At 43.9% G+C, this 12,905-nt stretch overlaps 2 protein-coding genes across 2 annotated transcripts; both read right to left on the reverse strand.

Moving 5' to 3' along the window:
- Positions 1 to 3,812: 3,812 nt before the first annotated feature.
- rpe (ribulose-5-phosphate-3-epimerase) lies at positions 3,813 to 5,956 on the reverse strand. The gene is made up of 6 exons (XM_047046795.1): positions 5,727 to 5,956; positions 5,265 to 5,344; positions 5,016 to 5,155; positions 4,755 to 4,889; positions 4,450 to 4,536; positions 3,813 to 4,353 (listed from the first exon to the last, which is right to left on the reverse strand). The coding sequence occupies exons 1-6, from the start codon at positions 5,846 to 5,848 to the stop codon at positions 4,231 to 4,233; spliced, it is 687 nt and encodes a 228-aa protein (XP_046902751.1). The 5' UTR covers positions 5,849 to 5,956; the 3' UTR covers positions 3,813 to 4,230.
- Positions 5,957 to 8,188: 2,232 nt separating this feature from the next.
- Positions 8,189 to 9,668, reverse strand: LOC124485629 (NAD(P)H dehydrogenase [quinone] 1-like). The gene is made up of 6 exons (XM_047047343.1): positions 9,539 to 9,668; positions 9,227 to 9,394; positions 8,984 to 9,114; positions 8,784 to 8,897; positions 8,575 to 8,676; positions 8,189 to 8,488 (listed from the first exon to the last, which is right to left on the reverse strand). Exons 1-6 carry the CDS (start codon positions 9,540 to 9,542, stop codon positions 8,189 to 8,191), a joined length of 819 nt encoding a protein of 272 aa, XP_046903299.1. The 5' UTR covers positions 9,543 to 9,668.
- Between the last annotated feature and the right edge of the window lie 3,237 nt (positions 9,669 to 12,905).

Consider the following 12,905-nt stretch of genomic DNA (forward strand, 5'->3'; position numbering starts at 1 on the left):
TATCACATTGACATAGTCTGTTAAGCGATCCCATCCAGGGCTCTGTGGAGCTGCAGATGGAGGTGTGGATCTGTCAGGGATGACAGCATAACCCATACTGATGGGCCTGCTGATAATTCTGTCACTGATGCTGACAATTCTGATGATTCTGTTGATGTTGTCAGTCTTCACAACATGGCTGACTGAGACTAAAAGGTGTGAGGGGAGCCTCTGTCTCATTTAATCTCCCTCAATACATTTTTCTCCGACTAGTCTCTCTGGTACACTGAATTCTCGCCCTTCTCATAACCATAGCCCTCAACTAGCGCTGTCAATCGTTCTTTAGGTGTCACCGTACTGTACTCTTATTTCCTTCATCTCATGTGCTGAAGGAAAGTATAGAGCTGTTTGGATCAGCGGTAAATAAGAGCCAAAGTGAAGCTGGATGCCTGAGGACACTCCGATGCACAAACACACGTATACAGGCAGACAGCTCCGAAGCACCAAGGCCAGCAGGCAGGCCAGTTAGATAAAGATGCATTACCAATCCTTGGAGAAACATCTTTGTTTCCTGAAGATGGACAAATTCACTTCAGTATTCAACACACATAGTTTACCATCAAGGGGAGAGGTCTGGCGTGGTCACAGAATCACATGGTGTACAAACACCCACACACTCCAAAACGCCCACGCTCCTTCATTCATAATGGCCCACTCAGACACATGCAGGCCCTGTCCCAGCTCATCTATAATGGATAACAGATAAGATACCATGTGTGTACTTCCGCTGGCTCTCCGCCAAAGATAAGAATGAGGTAAAGGGGTCAGCATACCCTCAACAACAAGCAGTATCCAGGAAGTGGAATGGGCCTGGGAGGTCAGGGTCAATGTAACCGCGAACATTCATTTAAGTGTTCCGAGCAGTGCTCTTCACCATAGGATGACCTCTGCAGACGCAATACTGAGCTTTCCATTCAGCTCTCTTCAATCAGCCTATTATATTCTATTTGTTTCTCTTTCCTGTTATTTTTCTTTGGATCTATTCTGGTATTTCAGCTCCAATAAAAAGATGTACCCCGAGCTTTACTCTGAGCATTACAATCAAAAACAATCTCTCAAACAAATCTCTCCAGATCCCCGCCGCAGAGATTCTGAGTACGTAGTAAGTAGTAGCGTTCTGAGTGTGTATGTGTCAGCCTGAGGGCAGTGCAAACAGATATTTTGTAATGTTATTCAAAGCAATTAAAGTTGCTTTTTAAATTCTTAATTAGACTATGCACCCTCAATCAGAGTAGGAGGTAGTTATGCATAAGTAACGCCTGCTTTGGCAATGAGCTAATCAGTACCACGCTTCCTGCTTTCTTGAGGGATTCTGGGTAATTATGAATGAGCTCAGAGTGAAAGATGTGCTTTTGGTACTGAAGATGAGAACAAGGAAAGAATGGAGATGGGACGTGTGGGGGAGAGAGGAGCAGACAGGTAATGTCATTTTGCTACCGTTGAGGAGTGGAGGGGCAAAGTTGGAGAGCAGATGATGAAAATTGGGGAGAATGGGGGTAAAGGGGTCATGTGATTTTGTACACTATGAGGAGAGCATAGGAGAGGAGGTGAGTGAAGAAGAAGAGATCAGAGAAAGGAAGAGGGGTTTCGGGGGGAGACACTAAGAAGTAAAAAAAAACAAGTGAGGAAAAGAGAGATGATAGGGCACCTTAATAAAAATAAGGGATTCGGCACTCTATATGTGCTCTCCATGTGCTCTGGACATGAACAGCCTTGATATCTCAGGAATGGTAGCTTCCGAATGGTTGACGTTCTAAAAGCAACTGTACAGATTTCTCTCGTCACTCCCCAATGGTGGTGCAAATTAAAATGCACTCCATCATGCAGTACACAAGCACACACACACAGGTGTGCAAATGCTGAAGCTCGTAGACAGTGTGTTCCTGTGAGGGGCCCCCAGGGGCCCCGCTTCCTCAGCAGCTGCTGACTCAATACAAGCTGGCTCTGGAGGGGCTGAGTAGTTGTGTGGGTGTACGCTCTCTGGCTGGGTGTCCTACTCCTGCTGCTGCTTTTCCTTCGCTTCCATCCCATGTAACGACACACAAACCATTCACACTACATGAAAAATTCACCCTTTCTCACTCATATTTAGTGTTATGTGGTCTTCGGGGGTTTGGTCTATATTATGTGAGTGTGTGTGCATGTGTTATTTGCCTGTCTGCAGTTAACGTTCTCGTACCGTAAGAGCATGCAGACATAAAGTAGAAACATGTTGCCACCACACACACATACAGTATTTGCACAGGTGTGTGCCTGTGTGAAATTGTCTATCCTGTTTTTACTGCATGTCTACATTTAGTTGCCATGGCACCAGTGCAATACATTCAGCATTCCTTTGGGTAACAACTTTGAGTCGTGCCCATTAGAGGGCTGAGGGTCTGTGAGAGGGCCTGCCTCTGTCAGTCTATTGGAGTCAGGGCTGGGGAACTGGGCTTGTATAACCTCCATTACTGCTGCCGTCTAGAGTATTCCTATGTGAGTACTACTCACTAGTTTCACCTTCTTAATGGCTGTTCCCCATTAGTACACAGATTCCACAAGGCCAGGGCAGACCAATCTGTGGTGTGAAAAATTCTCTGTCACACACGTTTTGTATGTGATCCATAAAACATACAGATCTATTTGTGCATGGAAGATCGGATAAGTAATCATCTCATTTGACAAATGATCCCCAAAGGTGCAATGTGATACTAAAAGGGAAAATTTACATTTCCGACATTCATATTTTAGTGGGACATGAACACCCTTTCAGTGAGATGCTTTATTGAAAAGGTGCTGGCAGTTAAAACTATGGAATGTGTTCTTGTTGGGAGGTTTGTTCTCAAAGGGGGTGACACGAAAGAGTCCTGCATTCCTCCTTCCATTTCTGCTCTCCTATCGTTAGAGATTTGTTCCTGCATCAAATTCTCTTATTGGCTTTGATCTGACACATTTTGAGAAATGTGTCTGAATTACCTGGAACCTTGTTTTTATTTTTAGGAAAACAGATATACAGAACACAATTTCCCAATTAAAAACACTTTATAAATGACTGAAATTTAAGGTGAAGTTCTTGAAGTTCATTTTGGAGAAGGCATTTATTATTATACATGCATTTCACATATAGTTATAATTCAACGTATTGGTTGCTATTCTGAATGTATTTGTCCATGCCTGCCACCTTGTGTCTGATTAAGAACATCCTACTGGTGAGAAAACTGATTTAAGGCGGAAGAGAATTTCATGTAGAAAGGCTAACTGACTACCTTTCAGAAATTGTGACAACTCACATGACTTAGATAAGAGATGGTAGAGATCACTGACCATGCAAAATCTTTAGACTTTGTAATCTCCCCATACAGTGATGCCTTCCCAGCTGCAGGTTTCAGGCAGCCACTGAACAAATTCCATCTCCCCACTCAGCAAACGAGCTGCACAGCTGCGACCCATTCGCTAATTAGCAGCCGGCTCCACAAAAACCGAGGCGACAGGGCTCACAAGTACCAACCTGTAACTTCCAATGCAAGTACTGTAGTCTGATTACTTGAAGTGCGGGGTTCTGTGACTCACAGGTTGGGAGGGGCCAACCCATATGAAGTGAGGTTCCCTGTGGAAAAGCATTGCGAGATGGGAGTTTAGGTATCCTTTGTTAATTAAAACGCACGGCAGTGCAACCATCTCAGACCTCCTGAATTGTATACATCTCAACGCTCTGACACTGTGGTTTTCACAACTTCCTGTAAGATGACCATCAGTCTACTCCACCCCCACCCCTCAAGTAACACACTAAACAGTTACATTTGAACACATTTAATTGAACATATTAAATGTTATAATCATTTTTAAATTTTTCTAACTCACCAAAAGTACTATTTAAAAAAATTACAGGAATGTTTACAATTTAAGTGTGAAATCATATATAACCAAGACTTCTGGTATCAGTTGTCGCATAATTGTTTGCAGGCCTATGCTGCTGGTGGTGGATAACCGTGGAGTTAACTGGAGAAGTGTTGGTGAAGGTATGGTAGATCTGATGATGATTTGAAGAGGGTCCAACTTCTGTGACTTCAGCACCCAATCTGCAATCCTCAACCCTCGTCATATACTGTGCCCACAATCACTCCTTGACCCTCCTGACAAGTTTGTCTGTTGCTTTGCTAGAACAGGCTGCAGTGGGCCATTTGCCACAGGGTCCTTCTGACGGTAGATGAGTCAACGATCCAGCGAGCGTTTCTGGATTGCCTCAACAACCACAGTACGCAGCAGAGCGATGACAGAGCGAGGATCGGGGCTGCTCACCACTGCACTGCCTGACACAATCATGTTAGCCCCCGCCTGGAGAACACACACACAAACAACTGTTACATTGGGGATCATGCCCCGATGGTGGTGGTGATGATGAGGAGGATTTTGTGTGTGTGTGTGTCTTACCTCGGCACACTTGTGGATGGTGTCAGGGCCCACTCCTCCATCCACCTCAATGTCCAACGAAGGGAATTGATTCCTCAGCCATGCCACCTGGGAACACACACATGGTACTGAATAAGAATGAGATCTCATGAGATTCTCAGTGTCCTTTATTAGGTAGACATCTCTTCACAAATCCTCCCACCACCACCTGAAACTAAATGCTATACTTTCTACACTATTCGATGCTTCGGATGGAAGCATCTGCTAAATGGACTAAATTAAATAAATGTAATGAAGTGTCTCACCCACTCTCACACACTTGTTACCTTGGGCATCATTTCCTCCATAAACTTCTGTCCCCCAAAGCCAGGTTCCACAGTCATGACCAAGGCCATGTCTATTTGTCCTGCCCAGGGAGCCAACTCCTCTACTGTAGTACCAGGCTTGATGGCCACGCCCACCTAAAAACACACATTATAAGGATGTTTTAAGAGGTTTAGTACACACATCTTACAGCCATGGTTCAATGTTAACACCAACCCAACATCTACCTTTTGCATTTCTCTCTCCTTTTCCCCCCTACTCACCTTCATTCCACTCTCCCGGATGTCTTTAATGAGGTTGCCAGGGTTGGTGGTGGCCTCCAGATGGAAGGTGTACTGGTTGGCCCCTGCTGCTGCCATGGCCTTGACCCACTGCTCTGGTCTGGACACCATCATATGCATGTCTACATACACACACACGTTTAGATCAGCATTCAATTGCTGTGAAGCTGTGTGTGGCTGTGTGTGTGTGCGTGTGTGTGTGAGAGGGGGGTGCAATTTGTGCTGCCTCACCAAAAAAAGGGTCCAGTCCCACAGACTTCCTCAGGCACTCCACCATGGGATGGCCAAACGTGATGTTTGGGACGAAATGCCTGTAGGGAACAGTTTAAGAAATGTATCTGGGCCATTCTTGACGTGGGTACCAATAACCAATTAAGTTATTTAAAATATACGCAATATGCCGATTTGCTTCCGTCTACTTGATACCACAACTTGATAGCCAACTCATTGGCTGTGTGCACAGAGGAAGTTTGAGTAAACAATGTTGCAATGTTGAGCAACCTTAAGTCGCTGTGGACTCTACACACAATACAAACCAGGGTTGCTTAATTAATGCAAGCATAAACCAAGCAAGCTAGCTTCCCCTCTTGTTGAGCTCTTGACATCTTGGCATCTGTCAAAGGGTTAGTCAGGTCGCTAATGAGTTAGCTACTAGCTACTACAAGCTTGCCAATGCATGTTAGCGCAGCTCACCCGTCCATAACGTCGAGATGGAGGTAATCTGCCCCGCACTCCATCATCCGCTCACACTCACTACCCAAGCAGGCGAGATCACTGCTTAGAATGGACGGGCCGATCATGGCACTGTAAGCCATGCTGGATATTGTACTGAGGTGCTCTGATATCTTCTACAAGTAGGCTAAAAGCCTAATGTTATCTTCCCTGCGGTAGACTTCCGCGTTAAACGGACTTTCAAAATAAAAGTTTGAACAAACTACTTGATTTCCCAGACAACACGGAATGTACAAATCTTCCGCACACAAAATGTACGGAATCCGGTTTACACCACACAAGAAACGAAAGGGTTTTCTTAATTACGATAATTTCATAATTCCAAAATCTCAGAGTTATTCTGCGGGAGGGGGGGGGGGGGTGCTCATGTGTGTGTGGAGTGTGTTGACCAATCGGTAACCACTTCTCTATAAAGTTGATTGGGTCCCCCCTCATCATGTGTATCCAACTTGGTGTTAATGCCTCGAAATGCAGCACTGAGATGAAGAAGCTTTTATTCATTTAAATGTAACATTTGCATAAAGCACCCCCCCCCCCCCCCCCCCCCCCCCCCCCCTCTATTAACAGTACTGGTGCTAGCAAATGTAATAAAACAACAGCTTATGGTGTGTGTGTGTGTGTTTGTGTGTAGACCTTTTTACACAGCCTTTTAAACCTAGGAATGTGGCACCTTAATGCCGCTTCGCAGTTCTGTATAAAAGGTAAGGACATGGAATGTGGGGTCATTGTTGTACCAGCAATAAGCCAGCAGAGGGGGCGATCACAGAGCTGAATCGATGGCAGAGAAGTTTAGAGAAGCCCAGGTATACATTTGAAGTTGACGAATAATTTTGAACTCCCCATTGAACTAAAAAATACTGCTTGGAAGGGTTACTGGTTTTACAAGGACACACACGTAAATAATGTGGGCTCCAGTGTTTTGATCGCAGACATAAAAGATTATTGTTTATGTAGTCCCTGACAGAGTGATAGGATATACATGGCTAATATACAGTATATCTCCTTCAGTTCTCAACCTTTAATGTCTATTTTCCTATTCTATCTTTCACTCTTTTCTTCTCTCATACTCTGTCAACCATCCAGTACATACTATAGTTACAAGTTAATGTCTCACTCTCTTTTTGTTCTCTTTCCAATCGCCTCTCCTCTTCGTTTCTCTCTCCATCTCTATTCTCTCTGCTTCCCCTCACCCCTCACATCTCTCTCTGCTGACACCCTGCTCTGAGTTGTCATTTTTAATGACTGACCCTAACACGTCACGTCAGATCCAAACACAATCTCATTCACCTGCTTTTTACTGGCTCATTATCTGAGCTGCTTTATATAGTATCGAATAAACAGATACAGTAGGCCTATATTCTGCAATATATCCTGTAGCCACCTCTCATATAAAGCCTGGCGTTGCTTTTGCATGTTGTTTTTCACACCTCATTGTGTGACTTGCATTGGTAGTCATAACTTCATGAGCAAGGGTAAATATGTGGTATGTTTGGTTGTTCTTACAAATAGTTGGATATAAAAGGGAATGTGGAGCATTGTTCTCTGGCTTCTTCCGAGTTTGTTCCCCTCTGTTGTCTTACTTTCTACAATTTATAATAATCACGATCAAGATTTAAAACTTTGTAACATGTTTGCCGTGTATTTGACTTACCATATTTCATTGTGTTATTAAACATCTTTCACTTAACCTAGAACATTCTTGTTCTGATTTAACCCATAGTTGATTCCAGCATATTTTGTCAATAAAAAATAAAGTATCCAAACCAGTTTACCTCTTTCCTTGCATCATGGGATTTTGTTTGGGTTGTTTGGGCACTAAAACCACTACACCGCTCTGCGAGCAATGATCTATAGAACTAGATTTTCACTTCAAGGGTGGGCTCCCCCCATACTGCCCATTATTTTCCCGATACAAAACAAAATGCTCAACCTTGGGAAGAGGTGCTACCGGAAACCAAGTTTTGTAGCATGATGCCCAACAAATGCATTCATAAACAATTTGTCTAAACCCGAGCCCCATCAGCCTATAACTCCCAGAACAACCCTAACCCTTTCCCAATTCTCCGCAGTACCCCCACTTACAAAGTTTGGCAAAAAAAAAAGGGGGGGGGGGGGGTTCAAAAAACAGCTGGTGGTCAATAACTTGCCACAGGAAGAGCATTTCTCCCCGGTAACATTTAATAGTTGAGTTTACCAGAATGAGGTTCTGCAAATGTATAACCAGTTTCCTTCCCATTATTGGAGTAAGCCTGTCCAGGATCCAGTCTATGAGAGAATGAGATCTGAAGCCACATCAGGTTCTTGATCACCAACAGAACTAGCATGCAAAAACTGCATGTCTAGAAACAGTCCACATTTGTAGGTATATTGCAAGTAAAGCACAGGAGCCTGGGTAGATTTGACAGGTTTTTTTATTTCAGGACTCAAACCCCAGCCTTGATCTGGTTGTTGGGAGGGAGGGGTTTCCCCAGATGGGTTCCTACAGTCAAGCCAAACTCTTGGAGTGCATGCTTTTTCTGAAGCTCTGGTTTAAGCTGGAAGCCATGCTCCCTGTCAAAACTATCCGAAGGGACAAAGGTCAGCAGAGTTTCTCCTTGCAGCCCCTGAAGCCTGGTTCGCCAGAGCTCCAGCATTGTGGTGCGGGCTTCAGAGGTGATACAAGATGGAGCCCAGAAAATCTGAGGAGCCAGAACTTGAAAGCCACAGTAGTGAAGGATCCCATTCTACACAGGGAGAAATAGTACATGCATCAAATCAGCAAGTCTTCCAAATCTCAAAGCAAAAAGGCATGACGCTCAGTAACTCCCACCTGTAGAGGCCACAGGGTTACATTCATGTCTCCATTGATGCCGTTGGAAGAGAACATGGACTCTTTAGAGCCAGTGGTGAAGGATAGCATGGCTTTCTTGTCCTGGGGAAAGGAAAGAGTTGTATGCATCAGTATAGACTAGCTTGTAGAATAGTTGAGTTGCTTAATCTCTGGAATAAGATGGACCATGGGAAAAAAGGTTTCACTACCTTGAAGATACCCTGGCTGTACCTCTTCTCTGAGGTAAAGGCATAGCCCAGAGTGAGCACACGGTCAATCCATCCCTTCATGATGGCAGGAACAGAAAACCAGTACATGGGGAACTGAGGACACAGCAAGTCAAATCACCAAATTAGGGTTAAAAACAACCAACACCATAAGACAGAAATGGTGTTTGTAATGCAACAACCTGGAAGATGATGATGTCCGCTTTGGTGAGTTTGCGGTGCTCTGCCATGATGTCATTAGAGAGCCGGCCCTCCTGCCAAGCTAGTTTGGTTTCTTCTGCATAACGGAAGTGCGTCGAGTCCTTCACCTCTCCTGGATGAAGGAGAAGAAAAACTAATGTCAAGGAAAGCACCAAGAAGCAGTGTATAGCTTCCAACAAGCTAGGTCTGCTTACTCCGTCGAGCAGTTAAGACTGCTGCCTTACCTGTGATATCCTCTGCAGTGGCAACAGCTGTGAACTTCATACTGTAGAGGTCAGACACCTCTACCTTGCAGCCCTGTGCAGTCAGAACCTCAACAGTAGCATCTTTAGCTGCAGCATTGAATGAACCAGCACTCTGGTGGGCATACACGATCAGAACATTCTTGTTGACTGGAATAAAACAAGACTTAAAATCAGTTCCCTGACATCGTTACACTGTTCAAAGCCCTGAACATGCTAGAAATCCTATGAAGACATCAAGTTGTTTCATCTTAAGCAAAGGCAAACCAAACATAAAAAAATATGACTACTCACCCATTGTTTCCTGTGTGGTTTCTGCAAGTAATGTTGGGCTGAATCGTAAATAACTTGACTGGCCAGACAACTCATACTTGCTCTGAGCTGAGGCTGCTGTTTTTATAGGCTACTGCTGACCTGTTCACGCTTGTTCATGCAGCACCCACTCACACAGCTGCTTATCAATCAGCAATCAGCTGATACTTGATTAAATCCATCAAAGCCCTTTCTTTGGCCCACCACTTACTCAACTTCCGTGTAATCATTGACGGAACAATCAACTTAAAGTAATTACATTACTTAACGTTTTCTCTGAGTTATAAAAAAGTGTGCCAAGCATGGTTAAAGCTGGCTCATGTCGACCAAAAAAGTATCCTAACCCCAGGGACGTGCACACGCTATAGAGGGTTTTCACCGACGTCACGTTCTGGGCGGTATCCCGGATGCGCGGCCATATTGGAGGCACTCGGTGTAAACAACTGAACGGAGTACAACCAAAGAATGTATATTCTTTACTCTTTGGTACAACTGTAGCCATGTCTAAACGACTGAAATGGTCATCAAAACCAAGATCCAAAGGCATATGGGGAAGGACTTGGACCACAAGAAAAGGGTCGATATTTTGAGAAATTAGGATTTATTGGCGGTGCAGATCCCTACCAGTTAGCTCCCCCTACTTGGATCCGTGACAACCCGGTGATTCTGCCTTCAGTTGGATATCCCGATATTGTTAACTAGGCCTACCTGGTTTTCTCGCCGAACCCATACACATGCAGTAGTTTGATATGAATTGTATTATGTCAATGTCAGCTTTACAGTAAAATAGTGGCACAGTAAAAACAATAAAAGCAGTAATTGTTTTTACTATTAAACATATTATCATCACAATAGAAAATTTGTTATGAGCCGCTGAAATAAACGTTTCACAATACCTGACAAGAAATGTGCCGAACAAATATGGATGTTCCCCTCGTAGATCTTGGTTGAGCTTTGCCAACCACAAGCGCCTCCTTTACTCAGATAATCTCTGGCATTCCTCTCCCTGGTTTTTAATAACTTTTGGAAGTCGATAATATACCAAATATTGTTCTCGATCTGTCCTATTGCTACAACCTGAAACACAGCAATAATTCACAATTTTCCTTCCCGACGTTCGGGATTTACTTCAGTGCCAGTGCTTTGTTGTGATGCGGAGTGCCTCCAAGATGGCGACTTCCGGTCTGATGACGCGTCGGTGAAAACCCTCTATGGCTAAGGTTGCCCGGGCAAGTGCCCGTTTGCCCTCCTCGAGTCAAAGTGCCCCTCCGAGGAAAATAAATAAATATGGTGAATTTAAACAGCTGCAGAATTTCATGTAGACCTAGATTAAAAAAATCGCCACCCAAAACATTTCATAAAGTAGCCTCACTTCCAATCGATAAGCCTATGGGCAACGAGAGTGGAAGTCACAAAGGGGAGGGGGGTATGCCCCCTACTATGTTTACTCTGCGGTAGCTACTGCACGCGACCGCCACCTGAGCCTGCATTTTCTTATACTTAACAGACGATCACGGTTGTTTTATTCTGTGTCGATAAAAAACTGCTTTGACGTTGTCAGAAAAGGTGAATTTTAAGTTCTAGAAATGTATAACAAACGAACAATCATCAAGTTTTATGAAATCAATTAAAATCTTCATAAATCTAGGCTCAGTTTGCCGCGTTTAGCCTAAATAATCAGATGGCTAGCTTGCCTACCAGCCCGTTATCACATGCAAATTTTTCATTCGGAAAACTAAGCAACATGTCCGCTGATGGATAGTTTATAACATCAGGCCAGAGCAACTGTATGGAGTTAGATTAGTTTCATAATTCAAACATACAAACAAACGCAACACGATTGAAACAAACATAACACGATTCAAACAAACAAACTTAACACGATCCAAACAAACGTAACACGATTCATACAAACATAACACGATTCAAACAAACAAACGTAACACAATCCAAACAAACGTAACACGATTCACAAATGTATTTCGTGATTCACAAATGTAACGCGATTCACAAATAAATGACCCTATAGACAAGTTTATGCGCCAAAACCAGGGGGCCGCCATAACTCCACACATATGCAATTCAGTTCCGCCGGAAGTGGTTTGCACAGCGTCTGCCGGTGTAAACACAGCATTTCTATGCTAGCTTGGGATCACGGTTCTACAACTTTAACTGGAGATGGCGTTACTCTCCCCCACCCGAATTCAGTGCAGAACTGGGAGGATAACCTGACGACATGGCCCAACATAACATACAGCAAGATTTGCTCATACTTCGTGCAATCCATGGCAATAGATGGCAAAGCAATGGACAGTCTGAAAGCCTCCGAGGCATACCAATATCTGCACAGCAACAAAGTTAGTATTGTCATGTCATACAAACATGATCGTTTTGTGTATCTGAAAGCAAATGTAGAGCCTAGCCAGTGTTTGAACAATGCGTGGCATAATGCTTGGGTGCTGGTAACTGAAGATGGAGAAGTAAAAACTGCGGGATGTACGTGTGTTGCTGGACCAGGGAGATCTTGTTCCCACTCAGCTGCGATCCTGTGGAAGGTAACTATATTATTTGATCATTGTAGCCTGGGCCTATGTCTTTTTTATTGTTGGTATCCGAACTACATCATGTATTACATCATATGACGTGTGTTGTGAACACATTATATATGTCTGTATCTCGAGTGTGAGTATCTCGAGTCAGATGGCTGAGCGGTGAGGGAGTCGAGCTAGTAATCAGAAGGGTGCCGGATCGATTCCCTGCTGTGCCAAAATGACGTTGTGTCTTTGGGCAAGGCACTTCACCCTACTTGCTTCGGGGGGAATGTCCCTGTACTTACTGTAAGTCTCTCTGGATAAGAGCGTCTGCTAAATGACTAAATGAAATGAATGTATCTAATAAACACCCAGTACTTCACCGGTTGACTCCCGACTCCTCAATTAGCATCCCGGCTAGGGGTGTTACAATATCATGGTATTGAGAGAGCTGAGGAGCTGGAAGAACGAGAGCCAGAGCCTTTTGTATGATTTTTCCTTATTCTTCTGATAACCAGTAGCAGCTACTCAAAATATATACTTTACTGCTTTTTACAATGGGAGAAAATGAATAGTGAGCAGAATTAAGTTATCAAGTTATCGTTGATGCGGCCTTCTAACACATTTCAGGTTCCTCATGTGGCCCCTTGTAAAAATGTATTTGCCCACCCATGCTCAAGGTACAAAATGCTGTGAGACAGGGGAAAACCGGGCGTACCTGCACAGACGGCCAAAACCAGTGGAATGCTGGGTCTAAAAGAAATGCTGGTCAGCGGAAGATGAAGTATGTGCGCTTCAAAAGACACAAAAGGAAGGAT

This window comes from Hypomesus transpacificus, chromosome 23 (genome assembly GCF_021917145.1).
Source record: "Hypomesus transpacificus isolate Combined female chromosome 23, fHypTra1, whole genome shotgun sequence".
Lineage (NCBI taxonomy): Eukaryota > Metazoa > Chordata > Actinopteri > Osmeriformes > Osmeridae > Hypomesus > Hypomesus transpacificus.

Coding starts and splice junctions, on each gene's coding strand:
- rpe (XM_047046795.1), bottom strand. CDS start 5,848: ATGGCTTACAGTGCCATGATCGGCCCGTCCATTCTAAGCAGTGATCTC. Junction 4,537..4,754: donor TGGAGGAAATGATGCCCAAG/GTAACAAGTGTG, acceptor GTGTGTTCCCAG/GTGGCATGGCTGAGGAATCA. Junction 4,354..4,449: donor CCATCCACAAGTGTGCCGAG/GTAAGACACACA, acceptor TGTGTTCTCCAG/GCGGGGGCTAACATGATTGT.
- LOC124485629 (XM_047047343.1), bottom strand. Junction 9,115..9,226: donor CACTGCAGAGGATATCACAG/GTAAGGCAGCAG, acceptor TCCTTCATCCAG/GAGAGGTGAAGGACTCGACG. Junction 8,898..8,983: donor CGGACATCATCATCTTCCAG/GTTGTTGCATTA, acceptor CTGTGTCCTCAG/TTCCCCATGTACTGGTTTTC.